This window comes from Clinocottus analis, unplaced genomic scaffold, assembly GCF_023055335.1.
Source record: "Clinocottus analis isolate CAN_PGR_092001 unplaced genomic scaffold, fCliAna1.0.p SCAF_14, whole genome shotgun sequence".
In the NCBI taxonomy this organism is placed as follows: Eukaryota; Metazoa; Chordata; class Actinopteri; order Perciformes; family Cottidae; genus Clinocottus; species Clinocottus analis.
This window is the reverse complement of record NW_027175865.1, coordinates 8319029-8339590: the sequence shown is the minus strand read 5'-3', so window position 1 is coordinate 8339590 and position 20562 is coordinate 8319029. Positions and strand designations below refer to the sequence as shown.

At 41.5% G+C, this 20562-nt stretch overlaps 2 protein-coding genes across 4 annotated transcripts in view; both read right to left on the bottom strand.

Moving 5' to 3' along the window:
* ripor2 (RHO family interacting cell polarization regulator 2) overlaps positions 1–4257 on the bottom strand; it is a 53629-nt gene extending 49372 nt beyond the window's left edge. Inside the window, exon 1 of the mRNA XM_068575563.1 lies at positions 4107–4257. Coding sequence (XP_068431664.1) covers positions 4107–4167 — 61 coding nt within the window. The 5' untranslated portion in view covers positions 4168–4257. The remainder of the gene's footprint in view (positions 1–4106) is intronic.
* si:dkeyp-120h9.1 (Y+L amino acid transporter 2-like) overlaps positions 1–20562 on the bottom strand; it is a 37570-nt gene that overhangs the window by 10701 nt on the left and 6307 nt on the right. The window contains exons 8-14 of one of the 3 annotated variants that reach the window (XR_011077424.1): positions 19295–19398; positions 19050–19146; positions 18790–18939; positions 17605–17788; positions 15935–16174; positions 11869–12359; positions 10677–10723 (exon numbers count right to left, since the gene is read on the bottom strand). Coding sequence is in view for 1 of the 3 variants with exons in the window: in XM_068575565.1 (XP_068431666.1) it covers positions 16080–16174; positions 17605–17788; positions 18790–18939; positions 19050–19146; positions 19295–19398 (630 nt within the window). In the remaining 2 variants the exon portion in view is untranslated. Of the gene's footprint in view, positions 1–10676; positions 10724–11868; positions 12360–13665; positions 16175–17604; positions 17789–18789; positions 18940–19049; positions 19147–19294; positions 19399–20562 lie in introns of those variants that run through there. The other 2 variants (XR_011077423.1, XM_068575565.1) reach the window with 2 other exon arrangements.

The window sequence follows — 20562 nt, the reverse complement described above, 5'->3', positions numbered from 1 at the left end:
TAAGTGTGCGCATGTGTGTGTGTGTGTGGGGGAGGGTCAGTGGTGTGTGTGCGTGCGTGTGTCCATATACACAGTACAGCACTCTACAATGAGTCAGTTTGAGAGGCTGGTGATTACCAGGAATAATTAGATTATGTATTTTCAGCCAGCAAAGACACACAAATGGTGTGAAAGTGTGTGTTCGTTTGTACGTGTCATGGCGAATGAAATGTGACTCTACTTGTCATTTCTTCACAGCTCACTAGGAACCATGAGACCACACTGATTGCTCGCTCTATTTTTTCACTTGGCCCACATCGAGGGGGCCTCAGCAGAGCTGATAACGTCTGCTGTCGCTGAAAGACTCCATGGTGCCGCTCCGGATGCAACGAATAAACACACACACACCTGCTCTGAAGAAGACCGATTCAGACACTGTGGGAGGCTCCGTCTCTGCCTCTTTTATAATCGCAGTTGTTACATTTGGGACTTTGGCATTGATGATGCCATTTGAGTCACAGAGCTCCAGTCGCGTTCTGTGTCTTTTCAAACATGAATATGAACCATATATTGTACAATTATACTGCCCTTTAGTGTTCCATTGCGACAATGTAACTCGTCCCACGTCTTCGTTAGTATGCTAACATTTGTTAATGTGCAAAGTACAATTGAGACTGATGGGGATAGTCATCAGTTTTACATCATAAACCAAAGTATTGGACAGATGTTGGAATCTAGGAATGCATTTGAATGGCAATCCATCCAAGACATATTTCTGGATCAAAACGATGGGCTGACTATCATTTTCATCACTCGAGCGAGCCACTATGCTAGAAATGTAGTTGTGACAATGGATGTTTCTTTAACATTTAATAAGCTCAGCTTCATCCTTTGTAGCTCAGTCACAGACATGTTTGATATATCTGGTTCACACGATTAAAGTCAAACTTTTTCCATCAGGCTTTTTAAGAGTTTTGTACCATCTCCAGGAAGCCCTTCACCATTGCCTATCCAGCATTTCAAATCCCATCACAAATAAGTGTTACCATGCAGTCTTTTTTTTTTACCTTTAATTTATTCAAAAATAAAAATTAGTAATAAAAGCAGCCGGATACAGAAGATCTTTCTGTCTCACACCGTGCCTCCATCCGTCTACACTGTTCAGTTTCTCTGACTCACACCTCACTTTCACCAAGCAATTCCCGACCAAAATAGAAACCAGGCCTAAAGTCAAGTCATTATCACATTTCCTTTAGTTCCTTTCCCCTGCCAGCGCCTGCCTTCAAGGCCAAAGCTCGAGGGAACAAACCTGGAGACAAACCCATTTTCACCGAGGCTCGTCCAGACAATTAAGATGCACCACATCTTTCAGAAGGTGGGACGTGGGGTCTGGATACATACGAGGAGCTTGTGACTGCTTTGTGTATTGGAAATGTATAGGATGAGAGGATTTCTTTCTTTTTTTCTAAGGTCACCGTGGAGGATGTAAGAAATATACTTTGGAAATATAAAATCGGTAAAAGTACAACTTAAAGAGTGTAGACACTATTGAGGCAATCTACCTAAATGAAGGAGGAACTTTCCCATGCAGCAACAGGAAATTACAAAAAGTGTTGAAACAAAACAATCTAGAACCATAAGTATGCAGAAGAAACACACAAACTTGCAAACAAAATTCATATTTAACTGTTCTCTAACCAATATGGTGGGTCATAAAAAACAGCAGGAATATTTTGATTCAGTGCTCTGATGCTAGAAACATGGAAATGGAGAATTACTGGTCATGCAGACAAGTAAACAGAAAACATGTTGTAAAACAAAGCCCACTGTCTTATGCAGATCCGTCCCACTCCCATCTGTTCCCTGCTTTAATCATCACATGTTGATGGTTGGTGACTGTATCATGAGTATCATGAGTTGTGTGCAGTACCTTTCTGAGATGAAAGGGTGCACGCAGTTATGAAAAGTTCCAAATCCGAGCAGTCACAACTTTTTTCTTTTTCTCTCCCAGCAGAAGCGTCTGCCTATAAGCTACTTCACAGGCGGCGGTGCTAGAAAATGGGGTCACGTTTGGGCTGAATTTGCCCCGCTGCATTTCAATGACTAAGTACATTGTTGTCACCGGCAGAGAAAACCCCCTGCTTCGGGAAATGCAAACGCATGCTGCTGGGATGCAAACACACAATGCAACAGGCACACACACACACACGTTTGCATAATATTATCCAACAATGTAACCAAAACACTGCAGAAAAACAGACAAGAACACACATACACACAAAGTTGTTACTCCGGCATTGCTAAGAGTAGCACAATCAGACCCGCTTGGTACAATGGTGTTGTTTGAATGGGTCAAACAAAAGAGCCTTTGCCATCTGAATCGAGCCAGATGATGAGTATCCCAGGAGAATGAATAGCCAGCTTCAGCCTCCTACACACTTGCTCCTCCGACCCTGATGCATCAGTGCGCCGCCTGTTACTGTGCACTAAAATATCCGTTATTAGCATGGAAGTTGCAACTCATTAGCATCCATGCTAATTATATGGTGCTAGCTAATTTGCATAGAAGGATAAAGGGCCATTAAAACAACGAGAAAGTAGAGAAAGTAATTGGCTGTTATACTAGAGGACTCGTAAAAACCACATCAGCTTAACATAAAGCAAAGCACACAACAAAAAGTTTGTTCGATCACATAGTTTAGAAAAGAGTGAGGCGTACTTACTTGTTTCTAAATCGACTTATGCATAAAAATGCTCAATGTTCACAGCAGTTATTTATGCTTTCTGTTGCACCAGAGCTGTAGATAACATTGAGGTCACTGAATTCATGCCCTCGAGTCTTTTCTGAACATTTGGGAGAAATTATTTTCTAGCAGATTTCATTGCAACTTAGATTTCGTATGGTTAGAAATTACATCTATAGACAATATTATTTAGCACTTAAGTGATTACAGGCTTCATTTTCATGGTGCCATGATACAATAATAACTAATACAATATATTAGTAAAGAACATGTCTATACAGACTGCAGAAAATATAAAGAAACAATGAAAAATAAAGAAACAATGAAACTACAAGTGTGAATGAAGAGTGGAAAACACACCCATCACATAACAGGATATTGTTACAACACAGAAAGCCAATTCATAAATCCAGTGGAAACTGGATTTCCAAGTACAGGGAACTTGAATAAAAGCGTGTTGTAACAGCAAGTCACCCCACACGGCCCACAGATATCAAATACAAAGACAGGTGGGCAGATGGTGAAGTTTAAGGAGGAGACAGATGGGAAAACTACCGGATAAAGTTCTTGATGCCAGCATGATATCCCAAAATCATGACGGGTATGTACCCAAGGTGATGGAAAAGAAGAGAGAACAGAGAGATGATGTCCTGGTGGGACGATGGTGCAGCTCAACTCTACTTAATATTTCCCACAGACTAATGTGAGTGAGAGTCAAAAAGACCTCTTTGGACATCTTCTGTCCTCTCCTATCACATCCTCCATCCAAACCTCTGCCTCCCATTCTCTCCTTTTTAACAAGGATGACAAAATGGGATGATTGTGAAGGAGCGCCTGGTTACCCTGGTTACAATAATGAGGGCATTGCGTGGTGAATCCAATTTGCCATGGCACTCTGACTCATGTGGGGGGCATGTGTGTGAGTTATTGTTTGAGAGTGACGCGCTGTGGCTTCACGTGTCTGATGGAGGATGACCATAAAGTACAGTACTGCAGCCTATCACTCACACTCACACACACACGTTGCTACATAGTGCAAGACACACCAAAGACACAAGCTGGTAAAACCTAAATCATCCAAATTTTAGACCCCCAGAACGACCATGATGAATAAAACTAAGAACTGCTGCATGAAACATAGAGGTCTATAACCATAAAAAAAAGTCTGTGTATAAACTTGCAGACAAGTCCTGAATTTAAAACTTCACCGTTTCTTCGAAGCATCGACGCGCATTATTCACACAAACACCAGCTGGACAAACCGGCAGCCTGTAATTGTTTGAATATATTGCCTGGTTTAGTGTGCAGTGGGAAGCGTGGTGACATAAAAGAAATCAGCCAAAGTTATGTTAATAAAAGCAGGAACAACTGGCAGATACCTACTGTAAGCAGATTGATATCTTTTCATCTTTATATGGTTGTACGTCCGGACTCTGCGGTACATTATGTTAAAGAAGAATCCCAGCAGAAGTGTGAAACCCAGAACTCCTTTTGTACCGTCACCAATTTCTATTTCTCAGCCCTCTCCCCATCTCTCCCTGTCTCTATTGTGTTTTGTCTTTCTCGGTCCCACAATCGGATCCTTTTCTCTGTCGCTAATTTACTCTTTGCCTTTCTGTCGCCGTCCTAGAGTGCACAGAGGGCATGAGACAATGGCAGCAATACAGCCGCTGCATGCCAGCTGTGCAGACTGACACCACGGGGATGTCAGTGCCCATGTTGTGGGCTGCTGCTGCAGGCTACACCTGAAGGGAGAAGATAACAGGCAGCTGAAGCACTCGACCACATGAACCAGCGGACCACGGCCTTATATCTGTCCATTTGTCTCTGACGCTCACTAATACATTAACACGGATGTGCTCAAGACAACATGGAGGATGATCTCAAAAAACAACTGTTGTGGCGGCAAAGTGCTTTTGAATGTGTTGATCAGGAATTGATAAGGTGGATTTGTTTAAGAAAGGGTGTAATTGATTGTTGAACCCCATCCATCACTCCAATGCTGAAGCAGCTTACCGCACTGAAAGTTATATTTGGCATCTAGACGTTGGTCATTCTAGCCTTTCCGAAAACCCAAACTGCAAAAGAGTGTTTTTATCTGCTCTTAATTAAACTGTACTCATTAGCATGTCGGGCTTACTAACTAACAGTGTGAACAAGTATCTCTTGTAGGCCCAAGGACCACAACTACATTGGATCGTTGAAGGTTATGTTCATAAAAGCCACGTGCAGGATCCATTTCTTATGATTTGACTGATTTAATTCCTTTAGTTTTGAATTCACAGTATAATGTATCTATCATCAACTTCATATTTACAACCCGTTTTAAAATGAAGGCAGCTGTAAACATGTTCTTAAATGTCATCCGCAGACAGTGTTTTTAACCGACTCATTTCACACAGCAGAATGATCTTTGTCGGCAACAAATGAGAAGCTAAGTCCGTCTTCCTGTTTGGAATCAAGGGCGTATGGTTTGAAAATAACTTGTGAGGTATTTTACATTGCATGTGCTGTGCATCACAGTGTAAAGTCTACACATGCTGCAGCCATTATATCCCTTTGTAATGACATATTTCTGACAGTTAATATTGCCCCACAGCTCATTACATATTGCATAATGTAGTCCTTTTTTTGACAGGGGGATATTTTCCGATGGTCTCAGAGTTGCAGCAGGGTGGGGCAAGAACTCTGAAAACCACAGTTTCCTCTCCCACGCCACTCAGCACCGTGTCCTCCTGCTTACATTAGAGCCAACACCTGCCAGCTACAAGGGGAAGTCAACTTTCAAAACTAGAAAACACAGGCAACTGATGCAATGCATCGTAGATGGACAGCATTGCCCAGTGATAAGACCTTCACTGATAAGGTTTCAGCTGCAAAATGTGTGGCATGATGCGGTGTAGGCCTGCTGTCAACAGGTATGTACACACTTACAATCAAACATTTGGATTCAAAAGATGGCAGGGGGGAGGGGGGCTTTTAAGATTTACATATTTAAATGCTTCCATGTGAACAGGAAGGGAGGATATCACAATACGGCTTCTGAGAAGTAGGGTGGGGTTGTGGAAGGAAGGTTGGGCAATAGTGTGTAAAATAACATTAAGTGCCTATTGCAGCTGTTTTTCTCTGAGAGTACAACAGTGTGCATGAGCCCACAGTCGCCACACAGGGTGTCACAGTTTAGAAGTGGGTAGAGATTTATTCAGAGTCGGAGGATGACAGAATTGGTCGCTGGAAGTGTTACACATGAAGCCTTTCTGCCCCGATGGTCAGAGGAAGAACAGCAGTGGGAGCAGAGCTGGAAACTGTAGTGACAGCTCATCATCACGCATGAAGGCATCTAAAAACCAACTAAAGAGTGTGTGTGTGTGTGTGTGTGTGTGTGTGTGTGTGTGATCCTAGTGTCTGGAATCACTCCAGAATGATGACATCTGTCATGACTACACATCTGTCCTTCTCCATGAAGTATGAGAATGTAGTTACAAAGTACGTGACCTACATACATTTACATTTTTGTCCAAGAACAATTTGTTCTAGAGTCTGGATTTAAAACAAATCTAAAACCACTACTTCAGATATTCCATGCAAATCCTTAAATGCAATAATGATGCATCAAGCTTCGACAGAAACAAAGAAATTGTACGATCTCCTGGGAAAGTTAATGCTCGATTTGTGGCACGATGGAAGTGCGGCAACCAATGCAAAACCAAACACAACTTTTGTTGTCTTCCACATGCATGATGTGAGAAGTTGCAAGAGGCAGCTTTGATAAAAGCATGCTTATAATCAAAGCAACAGATGTGACAGTATGGGTCAAGCTCCAAAAAGCTCTGGATCTTACATTTTCCATAAAGCAACAAATGGCTTCTTTTTATTAAACCCTCCCTGACCGGTAACATCTTTTAAACTCCACACCCCTCGTTTGTAAAGCAGGCTTTCATTAAGAAATGTGTGGTCCCCAGGAAATAGATTTTAGTTGAGCAACAGACTGAGACTCTCCCACCGCTTTGGAGAGTTGAGTCAAGTCCGTCTTTCCGGTTCATCAGCATTTGAATGTTTTTTCTCATCAGGGAAGCCAGCATGGGTTTAACTGAGGCCAGCATCTTGCACACAGAACCCACACACACACGCACACGCACACACACACACACACACACACACACGTCTGGCATCCTTCTGAAGGGAATGGACACTGAATAAAGCCACATCCTGGCCACCATGAAAACCCAGGAGTTCTACTGAGGAGCACAAAGAAGAAACTGTCAACCCGGTGACATGGGAACCATGAGCTCATGAGCTAGTGTTGCCATATACTCAGACGATGCCAACTCTTCCAGCCTTGGCCTTGAGACGCTCAGACTTTTGATCAGTCAGCCTTATGCTATTCACCAAGAACTTGTTATTTGTGTGTCCATGAATGAAACGATGAGGTGGTGGGAGGCGTGTTTGGTTGTCTATGCAGTGTGACAGAAGTGATGATCTGGAAAAAACACAAATTTTAATACAAGAATGTGGACAAACATCGAAGAGAAGTGGAGCCAGAGATACTGAGAAAAGACAGAGCACACTGGATCAAGTGTTGTGTAATAAGGATCTTGCGATATGGAAATAATTGCTCAGATCAATTTTATGTATTTTGTATTTATAGCAGTCCAAGTATATTGTCCTGCTGCAGTGGGATGATAAAAATAAACACCTGCAAGAAACAACAACACCCTCATTGGTTCATTGCATTTATCGCAGCATATTCTTCAGCATTTTCCTCGTCAATGTGTTGTGCTTCTCCATCACGAGGCACATTCAAGGTGTTTTCTTCCTAATATTAGATCTTGTGAATCATCATGAATGAGGCTGATGGGACACAATCGCTAGAAGACAAAGGTCAACCTGAACTTTTACCACTGATTTCTAACAAAAACAACAAGCTACAGTGACATAGATTAGATTTGGTCTCACCGTTACAGAGAGATGTCAGAGGTCAGGCTTAGCTGCAGTGCATCCCTTTGAAACAGGGTCTTGTTCTATGCTTCAGCAGTTTGGCTGCTGGAAGACTTTTTACTATCCCAATATCAAGAGGATTTTCATGCCAATTTGCACACAAAACCCCTCAGCAGGCAGCAGTTTTTCTTTTTAAAAAAGAGGTCTGATTAACACAATTCAACACCAAATAGCAGACAAGCCAAGTTAGCAACTAGCTGGTGAACATATTGGAGCATTCATCAGCTAGATTCCTTCAGGAGTTGGTGGAGACCATAGAGCCAAGATGAGAATAAGTATCAGTTCACCCCATACAAGACTCCAAATGAATCCTAATGTTGCTCCATCAGCTGGATGTGTTAAGTATTTATTAACATGAAGGCCATATCAACTTTAAAAGGTGACGTGTTCGTGTCAGCTTGTTTTCGCTGCCCCCAAGAGGCAAACACTATTATTCTAGCTTTAAGAATTACAGCTCCATATTTTCTCATATAGCTTTAGTTTGTGTCATCGAGCCATGCAGATAGTTTTGTTTTGTTTTGCCATCTGTATTAGAGATGTCTTCATATCCACATGCTGGCTGCACCATACACAATATTCCAGGCACCTCTACTGGGCTAGATAGAAATAATGAAAGAATCATGTACATGAACAACAGGCATCCTTCTTTCGCAGGCCGTGTTTTATTTTGTTCTCTCTTCCCTTGTCTCTCTTTTTCCATTAGTTTTTCTCCGTGTTCACAAGCAGCCCACGTAGCAGCCCTGCTTGTTGACTTTATTGTGTGAAATTACAGACACGGGGCCAACACATTTGCACGCTCACATGTGCCCTGAAAGCTTCTGAATTGAATTATTTTCAGGGTGAGAGGGGAAAAGAGAAACATGCAGATAAGCAGAACAGAGAAGACAGAGAAAAGGGGTGTGTGAGAGAAACAAAGGAAATGAGAAAAAAAAGGGGAAGAAAGTGAGCAGCGAGTGAGACATAGAGAATCGTTGCCAGCTCCAGCTGACAACTGCAAAATGAGCCGAGGCAATATGTAATCTCCTCTGATGATGTTCTACCTCCCAACGCCGCCTCCTGCATCAGCGGCAGTAGAGGCTACAGTGGTGAGGAGGCGCGTTGCTATGGAGTGGGAAGATTTTCAGAGAGTGGCACCATTACAAATCTGTTTGTAGAGAGAAGAGAATAGAAGAGGGGAGGCAGGGGGGGATAATGAGAGTCAGAAGAAGACAGACAGTGTGGGGGGGTTGGGGGGGGGAGGTCGCAGGCCGATAAGTGAGAGGAGAAGCTGTTGTGAGAAAGAAAGCAATAAAGCAAATGCATCAAGGGCAGAGGTGAGGGACAGAAAGGGGGGGGGGGGCAACTCCTGGAGAAGAGAAAAGAGAAGAAAAATGTGCAGACAGGTCAAAGACACAGAATAAATACAATCTGGTTAAGTGTTTGGTTTTGACCACCTCCATTATGGACCAGTTAAAGGGAAAAGATAATCAACGGTGGTTTTGTGCATTTCGCAAGAAGAAAACAAGTATTTCTCTTTCATTCCCTCGATTATTCATAAAATCAGTCAGATGATCCTTTGAGTGGCACTTTGCCCCCAGCGCGGTGCCAGGAACAGGAAGAATAAATTGCAATCTTCAGAGGTTAAAGAGAGTCTTTTCCATCATATTACACACACTAAGGCATTGTTGAATGGGGACAAAGTGCAATCTTTTGTGTTGATTCACTTCCCTCTGAGGGAGATATGGTATGGTGTGTGTGTGTGTGCGTGTGTGCGTGCGTGAGAGAGAGAGAGTGTGTGTGTGTAAAAAACTGCTCAGCATGCAGTTATGATATATTATCAAACTGCAGGGCCCTCTGCTGGTGGACTTCAGTCAGGATGAAAACAGATACAACAATAAAGACGTCTTCTTATTTGTTAGAGAAAAGATTTAAAAAACACATGCCACACATATGTTTTGCAAGTGGTAACCGGACATCATGGGCTCAATTTTCATCCACGCCTTTAAAATGCTACTCATTACAGTTCTAGACTGTTAACCAAACTTTGATAACTGTACATAAAAATCACCTAAAACTACTTTAAAATCTGATATACCACTACATCAGCACATGAGCAGTTGGAAGTACTGCAGGTACAAGTGAACACACACTAGATAACAGCAAACATATTCATAAAGACACGTCTGCGGCTATAACAGCTTAATGACAGCGATACATCGCGACGTTAGAGATCGTGACAAAAGAAAAATGTGTATAAACTCATTCACGGTTCAGTGGCGGTCTGCCACGTCAGTGTTACATGACAGTTACGCTCTGTGTCTGAAGCGACCTATCACAAACACATACACGCGCGCACACACACACAAATTTGAACATGTTATGATGAGGTTGAACCACCATCCCTGTGATTAACAGACACTCAAGCTGCTGCTTCTAAGAAAGAAAAATGTCATGTCCGACATTATTCACAAAACAAATGTTTTCATTGATGACAACCTATATTTTCTTCCACGCATGTATACAAGATAGAGTGCAGTGTCTTGCTCACGGACAGCTTTACATGCAGAGCCACAAAGCAACAACCCTAATATTAATGGCCTAGTTACCGCCGTGTCAAATAACCAGTTTCCAGTTGCACAGTGAAAACAACATCATGTAAAATGTAGTCATTTTCTGGACTTAAAATATCTCATCTCACGCGCATACACACACTCACACACACAGGACTGTGCTGTAACCTCACTTGTAGATATGAATGAGTCACTGCCACAGCAAGCTGGTGACAGTCCGATTAAAACAGGCTGGAGGGAACATGTTTACTACCAGAGAACCTACAAGATAATCCATGACATTATCATGAGTGAGTCAGAAAAGCTTACTTTCCAATTGTTTAAAGATGTTTATATAATATTTACTTCAATTTTAAAAGTGTTTTTTTCCCCTTCTTTCTCGTTTCAGTCTGCTGGCAGTCATCAGAGCCACCTGAGCGTAGTGTGCCTCCAATAAACAACATGAATCAAAGGCTATGTAGACAAAAAACCAATAAAAAAACAGGACATGCTTTCTTTCAAGTCTGTCCTCGTTCCACCTCGACACTACCTCCGGGCTATAGCCCAAGTCTATCACACACAAGCATGCATACAAAGACATGAAGAAAGACGTCCTATTCACCTCGGGGAGAAAATTGTTTTTGTTGTCTCACCGTCCTTGTCTCCACTTCCAAAAACACTCTCAGAAAATAGAACTGACGGGAAGTGGGATGAGGACAAAACTGCACTTTGCTCAAGATGGAAGTGGTCGGGACTCAAAGTATCTATCGATCCACGTTCTCCACATTCAACACCACACATGTTCTCATGTATGTATCTATAGCTTATAGTTTGGCAAAGATCTTAAAAAGAAAAGTATTTCCTTTTTTTGGGCCAACAGTTTATAAGCAACACCAGACCTAAATATTACCGTGCTGTAATCAATCAGATCACAACCAACATAGAAGCCATTTCAATTGAACAGTCAGTCTGATCAGATAGACCTCAGCATCAGCTGAACACCATTTTAACATTTAAGAGTAAGTCTTCAATCATCCAGAAGTGCTTCAGTAAAACTTGTAACACAACCAGACACTTTCATCATATTTGACCCTGTCTGCCACTAACCAGGTGTGATGGTTTGCAAAATCCACATTGGTCCAATATGTCCACATTTTATAAAGAATGCAGAAGTTATGAGAGGGAGTTATGAAAAGTCATGAAACTGCATAAAGCCAGATGTATGGCGCCTGCTGGTTGGAAAAGGAGAGAGTAGCACTCACTGAGTCACATTACTAATTCAAAACACTAAACTGGAGGTCTGTGCAGTGTATTATGTACATGCTTAAAACCACAGAGCAGCATCAGAAACTAAATGTGTATATTATCCACAGCATGAATCTCATAAAGGATAGTAGGGCACAAACACACGAGTCTGGAGGAGTCAGTATCAACACCTTCATTTGTCCAGACAGAAATGACTTCAGTGAGCTTCTCGGGTTCATGGCAGCACTTAAAACAATTAAGGTAGACCCAGAGGACAGACATTTTGAAAGAAACACAAACTACAAAATACAGGGAAAAGTCAAACTGGTACAAATCAGGACTACAATTGTAGAATGTGATTCACAGAAACTTACGGTTGAACTCCCTGCGGTAGACATGGGGCCTCCAGGGTCGGTTTCGTATCCAGTTCAGACGTCGAGGCAGCTCCATGATGCCGAGCTGGTGCCGGTGTGCGATAGCCGCTCATCCATCAAAGAGCAGCACCCCGGTGGTTCTGCCCATCCCAAAGGCAGTCTCCCTCCAGAGCATCAGTGGTGCCTAGTAGCACTGTAGGCCGCCTGGGTCTTTTAAAACAAATAATTTACTCTCCGAGTGAGAGCCGTTACTGTAGCTCTTGTGGCGCTCGGCTGCATTTCCCCTTCACTGCTTTATATTTTATGCATGAGTCAGTGGAACCCAACTCCCTCCACTCCTGGGGAGGGACACAGGCAGAGCTCTCCCCGGGATCGAGCGCCTATCGACGGGCCGCATCTGAAGCAAAGAGTGCGCCTGCTGCTGAAATGTGATGCCTCTGCACCGATCCCTTGGTGAGGGGAGGTGGGGCTTGGCCAGCCACCTGAGGAGGCTGGAAGGAAGACGGTCAGTTAGAGAAACCAAGACATGGGGACAGTCTGTACATCCAGAAATTCACAGCATCATGAAGATCAGTCTACCTATGGAAGCCTACTGAACCTAATCTGACAACTATGAGAGTCTTTAATTCTCCGCCACCCTGAATATTAACTTTGGTTGCAAACTATCAAGACCACTGATAACAGCTTGTTAGACATTATTGTGCTCATGAAACAGAAGGTCGGGAGGGAGGTAGGGAGGTGTGTGCGCCAGTGGCGGGCCGCGGGTTTCAGACCAAGGCCTTCAATGAGTGCCGTATAGTCCACATCAGGAGCGGGCTGGGGGGGGGGAATAAATGTCCCTCGAGATACTGCCACAGACCGACACACACGAAAGCTATAACTTAATTACGAAAAATATATATATACTTTTTTTAAATTATGAAATAGCTCTAACTGTGATTCTGTGTTTAGGCCATTAGAGAAGGCTTAGAAGGCCCTGATGGCCCGCCATGTGTGTACACACGTATAGTGTTCATCATATAGTTCGAATGGACAAACTTTACTAAATCCATACATCCATACGCTCCTCCCTCCCTTTCTCCCTCACATTAATATTGATCATATATTTAATGCAAGATCCCATTCAGTTATTATACAGACTCTTCCCTCTGTAATACTTTGTGTAGTCTGCTGATCTTTCACTCGAGAACTGTTACATTACTTATCTAAACTGCATCAATCTGCTGTTGCATACGTATATGCAGTTTTATCAAGGGTAAATCTGAATGTTATGAAATAATAATCATAATAAAACATTAAAGGAGTGCTGTCTGTCAGTTTCTCATAACAAAAGTTCCCAAAACTTAAAACGTTAGGAATGTATTGTTTAAAAAAAAAGTCAGAAAATGGGAAAATGCACTTAAATAGCCTAAAGTTAAATATTTAATTTTATGTTATCATACCAACAGTCCAACACCAAGATATTCATCTTGTCTGTACAGAAAGATAAGTTATTGTTAAACTTAAAAATAAAGTCAACAGCTACCATCCTTGTTGTTGATTGTCTCGTCTAACAACTCATGTCTAATGTTGCACCTTCCAAGGTAAACTCCTTGTTTGTGTAAACATTACAGGCAATAAACGGTTTCTGATTCTGATCAATTTTAAATAAAAAAGGCACCCACTCGAGCTTAATCCACAGTAAATTAGAAAATATTTCATGAAGTGTAGAAGAGAGCGACCCCCAGTGGCCGTCAGCTGCCATGTTTTCATTCAGGTAGAGGACAGTGGAGAACAGTCAAAGTACCTGAAACACACTTTTTGAACTTTCCTTTATTCAAATAAAACACAGCACCTTCATGAGTCTGGGAAAACAAAACTTCCTCCACTGAAATGCATGTCTTGCCATTTGGTTTGTCCAACACATAATAAATAAAAACAATCAAAGAGAACTCTTGGGACACAAATCTATGAATGCACAAATCACAACTTTGTCAAACCCGACCTGACCAGAACACACAGATTCAGAATTTGGTACCCGATAAAACACATAAAAAATATGCAACATTCAAGTGACCTCTGAGTATAAGAAATTCCTAACAAACATATACTTGGAAACACATTGAACATATTCTATATTCATATACTTCTCTCACATAGACACACACGCAACATTAAACAGATATCTGGCTGGTGTTCTGGAAGTGCTCAAGTCAGCTGAGAATTAACTGAAATTCATCAAACAGACGAGGCTTTGGCAGAGCACACTCACAGAAGGCCCCTTTCATCAGGACAACAGCACAAAACATCAAAGTTTGACACGTTCTACCTGTAGTTCAATTCACTTCAGCTGTAATGTTCTCACTACAAAGCAGACACACTTTACAAATGCTCAAAGCACTCTAAGCAGAAAGATGGTCCAACCATCAGCCCGTGTAAGACCTTTGGCAGTGCACAGTGAATAAATGTCCCAAGTTGAGGATACATTCTCAAGACAAAGTAACATTAAACATACCATTTGTGTTATAAACTGTTAAGACATGAATGGGTTAAAAGAGAAAGCTATAACATGTGTACGCCCGCTCCTGACGAACGGCATTTTGAAGACAAACATTAGCCAGAGGAGTTCGGCAGGTATGTCTGCTTCATGAGGAAACCATCACAACAAAGGAATGTACAGAATGTACTTCCTATCCCTTACCTTTTTATTATACTACGCTCCGGTTTGTGTTCGAAGAGATAACAAGGTGACAAACGATAAACAAAAATGTGGAAATTGTAGATCACTTCCTGTGTGACACATGGAAAAACCACATAGCTTGTCTCTGGAAGTAAAGATTTGCTACCACTAGGAGGTACCAGATATCAGATATAGCCCTGAAGGATTCATAGTGGAACAAAAATAGGATGCACATCGAGACAGATAGATCATATATAGATTTACCATAATTAAAAGGTCAACACATAATAAAAAAATAACAGCATTTTTGAAAATAATCTCTTCCCTCTTCTAAGCATGCTAATTATTACAGATTTGTCCATTCGGTCATCCAGTACAGACACAGATTAAAATAAAGCTTTTCCATAATCAAGGACAACAAACACAATAAAACAGAAAATGCAAAGTGCAAATTTGCTGCAGTTTTCAGAGGTCTGTCGAAAAAGCCCAAGAACAATGTTTTTGGACATCAACTGGCTGTCAAACGATTGTGGTGATGTTTAAAACTCAAACAAAAAAAAACAACAAAAAAAGGACTGTAACACATTTATTATAACTGCGTGCTGGTTTGCATCCACATCAGACCAGTAATTGGCCAATTAAAACATTTACACCAAAGCAGTCGGAGTGTCTTCAAGTCTGCAACTTTCAGCATTGAAACCAGTGGTTGGGCTCCACCTCATTGGGCAGCAAGTTAAATATGAGAGGTCCTGCGTAAGCAGTCACTGCTTTCTGCTTGTGGATCACGGAGTCTTTCTATGATCTTAAGGAATCTAAAATGGTTGCATTGGCCATCATTGTGTGACATTTGTAACATGTGATAAGGAGCCAGGAGAGTCATCAAAGGGTAAAAAGGTTCGAACCATCCATGCTCATCTTTCACACACAAATATGAGCGACATCTGTTAACATGATATGTGATGGAACACATGTAAGGCACAAACATGTTTAAAATGTTTCTGCCATGACCAGCAATTTGTGACCAAATCACTTGGAGCACATTTGCAGAGACAACTCATTGTAGATCAGGGTTTTACTTTTCAAATGGCGCAGTGTCACCCTCAAGCTTTCTGTCAATGTGCGCGTGAGCTGCAGCTGTATGAACACATGTGTGGAGGGAATTACACAACCAACACTGCATTGTGTGAAAGCATGTGAATGTGCTCAAGTTCCACTGAGTAATCTATAGAATGCTGTTTGGAGGGTTATACTGAGCATAATTTCTAAATTACTGCCTGCCTGCCTGCCTGCCTGCCATCCATTGATCCATCCATCCATCCATCCATCCATCCATCCATCCATACATACATACATATGGCTTGTGTGTGAGAGAGGAGGAAAGGAAAAGAAGAGGTGTGTTGAGCTCACCTCTCCAGTTTCTTCATCCTCCGTGAAATCAAGCAGGCTCTACTTATCTAAATCCTGATTGTCTGCAGCTCTCCATCTCTTTTGTGTTCATTCTTCCTCTTCACTACCTCCATACAGCATTTCACACAAGGATTTCGTTGCCCCATCATTCGATCTTGTCTGGGTCTAAGTTGTCCAGGTCGATATCAGGAGAGGTCACACAGCACAGGCACAGTTTCTGGGTGTACAGAGAGATCTGATCTGTTGTGAAAGAAAAATATAAAAAGAATCAAGGAGTTGCACTGAAGAGATTATCTTTGAACCATTCTCATTGTTAACTGTATTTTCACTCAGTCGAGTAAAGATCTCCACTAAATGTGTCTGCAACAACCACATCTGTATTGTCCAATAGTCAGACAGACACATTCTGAGTTTAATTCATGAAAACTTCTGCACTACTACTGTGTAGGCATGCGTCTCAGCATAAGCAAAACCGCAATTAAGTGTTTATTATTTTTAAAAATAAACGTGTAAACATGAGGTTGATGCCAAAATAAAAAGTCGCCGCAATGTAACAAAGAATACAAAGAATATTATGCAGTTTGCTGCACCAGCAGTGAGATTAGTCTTGACTGACACGTGCAAGATTCTCGTAGTAGAGATTATGATAATACAATAAAAACAATACAGTGTTTTAGAACAAACTTAAAAAGATCACTTGTTAAAATAATTTGCATAAAATCAATAGAATTAGGAGGGGATATTCTTCAACTGCAGGTCTTATAGTTGCACTACAGAACTCTTTACAGTCGGTGGGCTCACTCGTACACTGCACTTTGAAACAGTAATCTCAATCACTCTTCAGCTCTTAACACTAAGTCCAGGAGTTTTTACATGTGCCAACGGTAGCTGGTCGACATGCAACTTACAGTAAGACTTGTAAGCTACTTTCAGAGGTTATCCATTAGAACATCAAACATCCACATTCATGCACAGGGACATTTTTGTACAGCTTATGTACCCAGACTTTAAATGTTAACAATTAGCTAACCCAAAATATTGAACAATATTGGCTAGTTCTAGATGGCTGATACAACCGAACATAAAAATGAAAGTACAGAAATACAAAACAAGGTTTTAGGTCATTTGGAAAGTGTTTCCAACAGAGATCACTAACAGATGGATTTGTCAACTCTAAAAGGTTGTATCCTCATTATACATCCTGGTCATACTAAGAAAGACAAAAAGAGAACAAAAATCTAAAGGGGGGTGTATCAACATGTTTAACATCATGTGTATAATTTAAAATGAATCACCATCAGCTCATTTTTTATGATACTCTGATTTCTTTAAGTCTTAAATATCAATAGTCTCAAACATCCATCTCATCTGCCAGGCTTTTCCCTCTCAATGTTACATTCGAACAAATAAAAAGGGCATTGCTCCTATCATTGCTTCTTTCAAACACAAACTCACCCTCCAGTCTGCTGCTTGAGATTAACCGGTCATGTTTTTCGTGGCATGTTGTTACCCATGCATATTTGTATAATGGTTGAATCATTATTAATTCTATAACATGCATCTAAATAAAAAAGTGAAGTAATCCCAGCAAAATATTTAGTTTTTTTAAAACAGCGAAGGACATCAGCACTGCGATGACATGCACATCAGCCGCAGTTGGAGCTTCTTACCGAGTACTTTTCTGAAGAAGGCTGGTCGAGAGCTGCGTGGCAAGTGGATGAAAACGTAGTAGACTGGTACACCAGACAATGCCACAGCAATTCCCACCAAAGAGTTGATGGTGTCGCTGTAGAGGGGAACCACAACCAGGAATAGGCTGCACAAGCAGTAGACAATTGGGAAGAACAAAGAGAGCTGCAGGGGAAGGAGGACATACAAGTTGCGTAAGAAAGTAGAATTAGAAAAGAGGAAAGGGGGTAGCAGAAGTTGGGGGAGAAGAAATGTTGAAAATGTAAAAATGACTAACAATCATAACCACATTCCTCTGATTATTTAACTGTGGCTTTAATCACCAATAAATTGCTCAGCCAGCATTACTAGAAAAACCAAATAAACTGCGTGATTAGATTCAAAACATCATGGGCTTTTAACCGTCATCATAACTCAAAGCCAAAGCTGAGCGTGGTCAGGCCTGCAATAGAGGCACCGTTGATGGGTAAACAAACGTAAATACAGGTCTAAAATGCTTGAACGGGTTATAGACACGTTCCCTCGATGACCGGATCCGATTAGAGGACAGATCAAAGCTTCTTACATCATCTTACTGTTTAGTTTTCTGTTCAACTACAGCATTTAATAAAGACTGTGGACAGTCAATGATGTGATGGATAAATCACCAGACAGCCTTTAAGAGACGTCATGATGGGACGCTTTCACCTAAAGGCTGCCCTGTTTAGCCAGCATACGTCTTTCTAACAGGGTGGCGACAAAGAGAAAGACACACTGTATTCTACTTTTCTATGTGTCTGGAGCCTCTTCTGCCATAAGGCTAGACACCTGTTTTCTGAAAATGTGCGTATTATAATTACACAGTATGTGAATGCAAGCAGGGAATGTTCTGAGGACTAAAATCCCAAACCAAAGCCCTGTGATTAAAAATCAAAAGCAAGCTAATTTGATTCAGAAGTTTCAAGAGATCCATGTTTACAGTCAAAACTGCATTACCACAGATGTGTTACTTAGTGAAAATTTATTTTAGTAGATTTCTTTCCTTTTCACTGTGGCTACGTGTCGGGATTTTATTTCCCGTCTCTGCATATACAACACTGACTTCAAGGAACATATCACTTCCCCTCTCAGAGTCATTATGATCCTGAAACATGCACGTCAGCATTCAAGCTGCATCCATTTTTTACCTTAACAGGGCGGTGCATATCAGGAGCTTTGATGCGCAGGTAGATCTGGCTGGCTATTGACAAGCCGATGAACAACCAGTAGTTGAAACTAAAGTAGTTGATTAACTGGAAAACGTCCGGCACAGACAGGTAGATCAGAGACATGCCACCCTGGAGAGAAGATAGTTTGAGTTTGGTAAAAAGCAATCATCAGGTACACATGCATCCAAACAACAAAAAAACACAGTTCAATTCTAAAACACAAACATTTAGAAACCTACATTGAAAAGCAGTGCAGGGATTGGGGTGAAACGCTGAACGTGGATCATGCACAACATATTGGGCAGGTGGCCTTCTCTGGAACCAACAAAAAACAACCTGCAGGAGAAACAAAATGTTGAAGACATGTCACCATGTTCGCTTTTAGTTTTGCACATACTTTTAAATTGAAAAGATTACAGGGAGAAGTATGATTTTGGAGAATAGCAAGGTAAATCTGCAGTCAGGTGTGCAGTTATGTACTGACCTAGAGGCGGCGATAATGGAGGAATTCAGGCCTCCGTAGCAGGATATGGCCACAGACAGCGGGATCAGCCATCGACCCCAGCCCAACACCTCATCTGCAAATGTCTGAGGAGACAACAACATTTTTTTTACTGCTGCTCACATTAATATATTTGTAAGATCAGTGGCCCTCAACGTTAAAATGATTAGAGTGAGCTGATTTCTCTGATGTTACATATTTGAATCTGTGAAACACAACATTCAAGGATTTGCTGTAGTGCATTTCCTAGATTAGCATCATAGAGAATGCAAACAGCAGCAACCAAAACAATTATCTGGGAATATAGTACAGTCGACATCTTAACAGAGAGTCCATCTCCTCTCTCCCCCATCGGAGTCCTGCGCTGTGTCCTGCAGCTTGATCTTGGACGCCACGATGGAGCCAGGTCAAATAGACCACCAGCTACCAGCCATTAGACAGACAGCACAAGGCTGGGTAATGGAGTCCGCTCGGGTCTTAACTGGTTTTACTAAAGATTCAATCTTAGCAGTTTTGGAACGGCTCTTCTGACTGGTCTGCCTGGTTGAGCTGCCATAGGCGGTGATCGTCTCAAAAACTTCTGCACTTAATACCTAATGCCCACCCCCAATATTGATGAATGAATTCTGTCATGTGCTTTATTAGTGCTCCAGCAATAATTGTGGAAAAAAAAAAGTATTCAAAGGATTCTTAATTAGGAAGCAATTTCAAATGTTTGAAGCAAAACAGATTTTTAATTTAAAATAGACGTGAAGTCAAGGTGTCATTGTCAACAATAAACACTCTATGAAACTAGAGTTATGCCTCACATTTGTTTGCCTTCACCAACCAGTCAAAATGAAATTTCATCCATGTCGGTCTAAGATATCATAATTATAAAACTATTAGACATGTGTGAAATGGTCATGAATTCTTGAGTTGTGGCCAAAAAGGTGATTTGTGAGGTCACTGTAACCACTAATCACATCATCATGTCCCCATGTTCCTGTGTGGGGCGCTAACCTCTTTAGCTAAATGAGGTTCCTGCCGTCATCACGATCCAACAAACACAGATAACCAAAAGGGAGAACCGAACCAGACACTAGCGCTCGTGACTGCCAGCCAGACGGGAGATGACAGCAGAAGACAGGAAGCAAAGATCAAAAACTGCAGCCCCTATAAGGCTGAGCAGATGTTCTGGGATTTACGAATAGAGTTTATAGGTAGCCATTAGTATCCACACGGTCAGACTGTCAGCTTTGGTTCCTGCT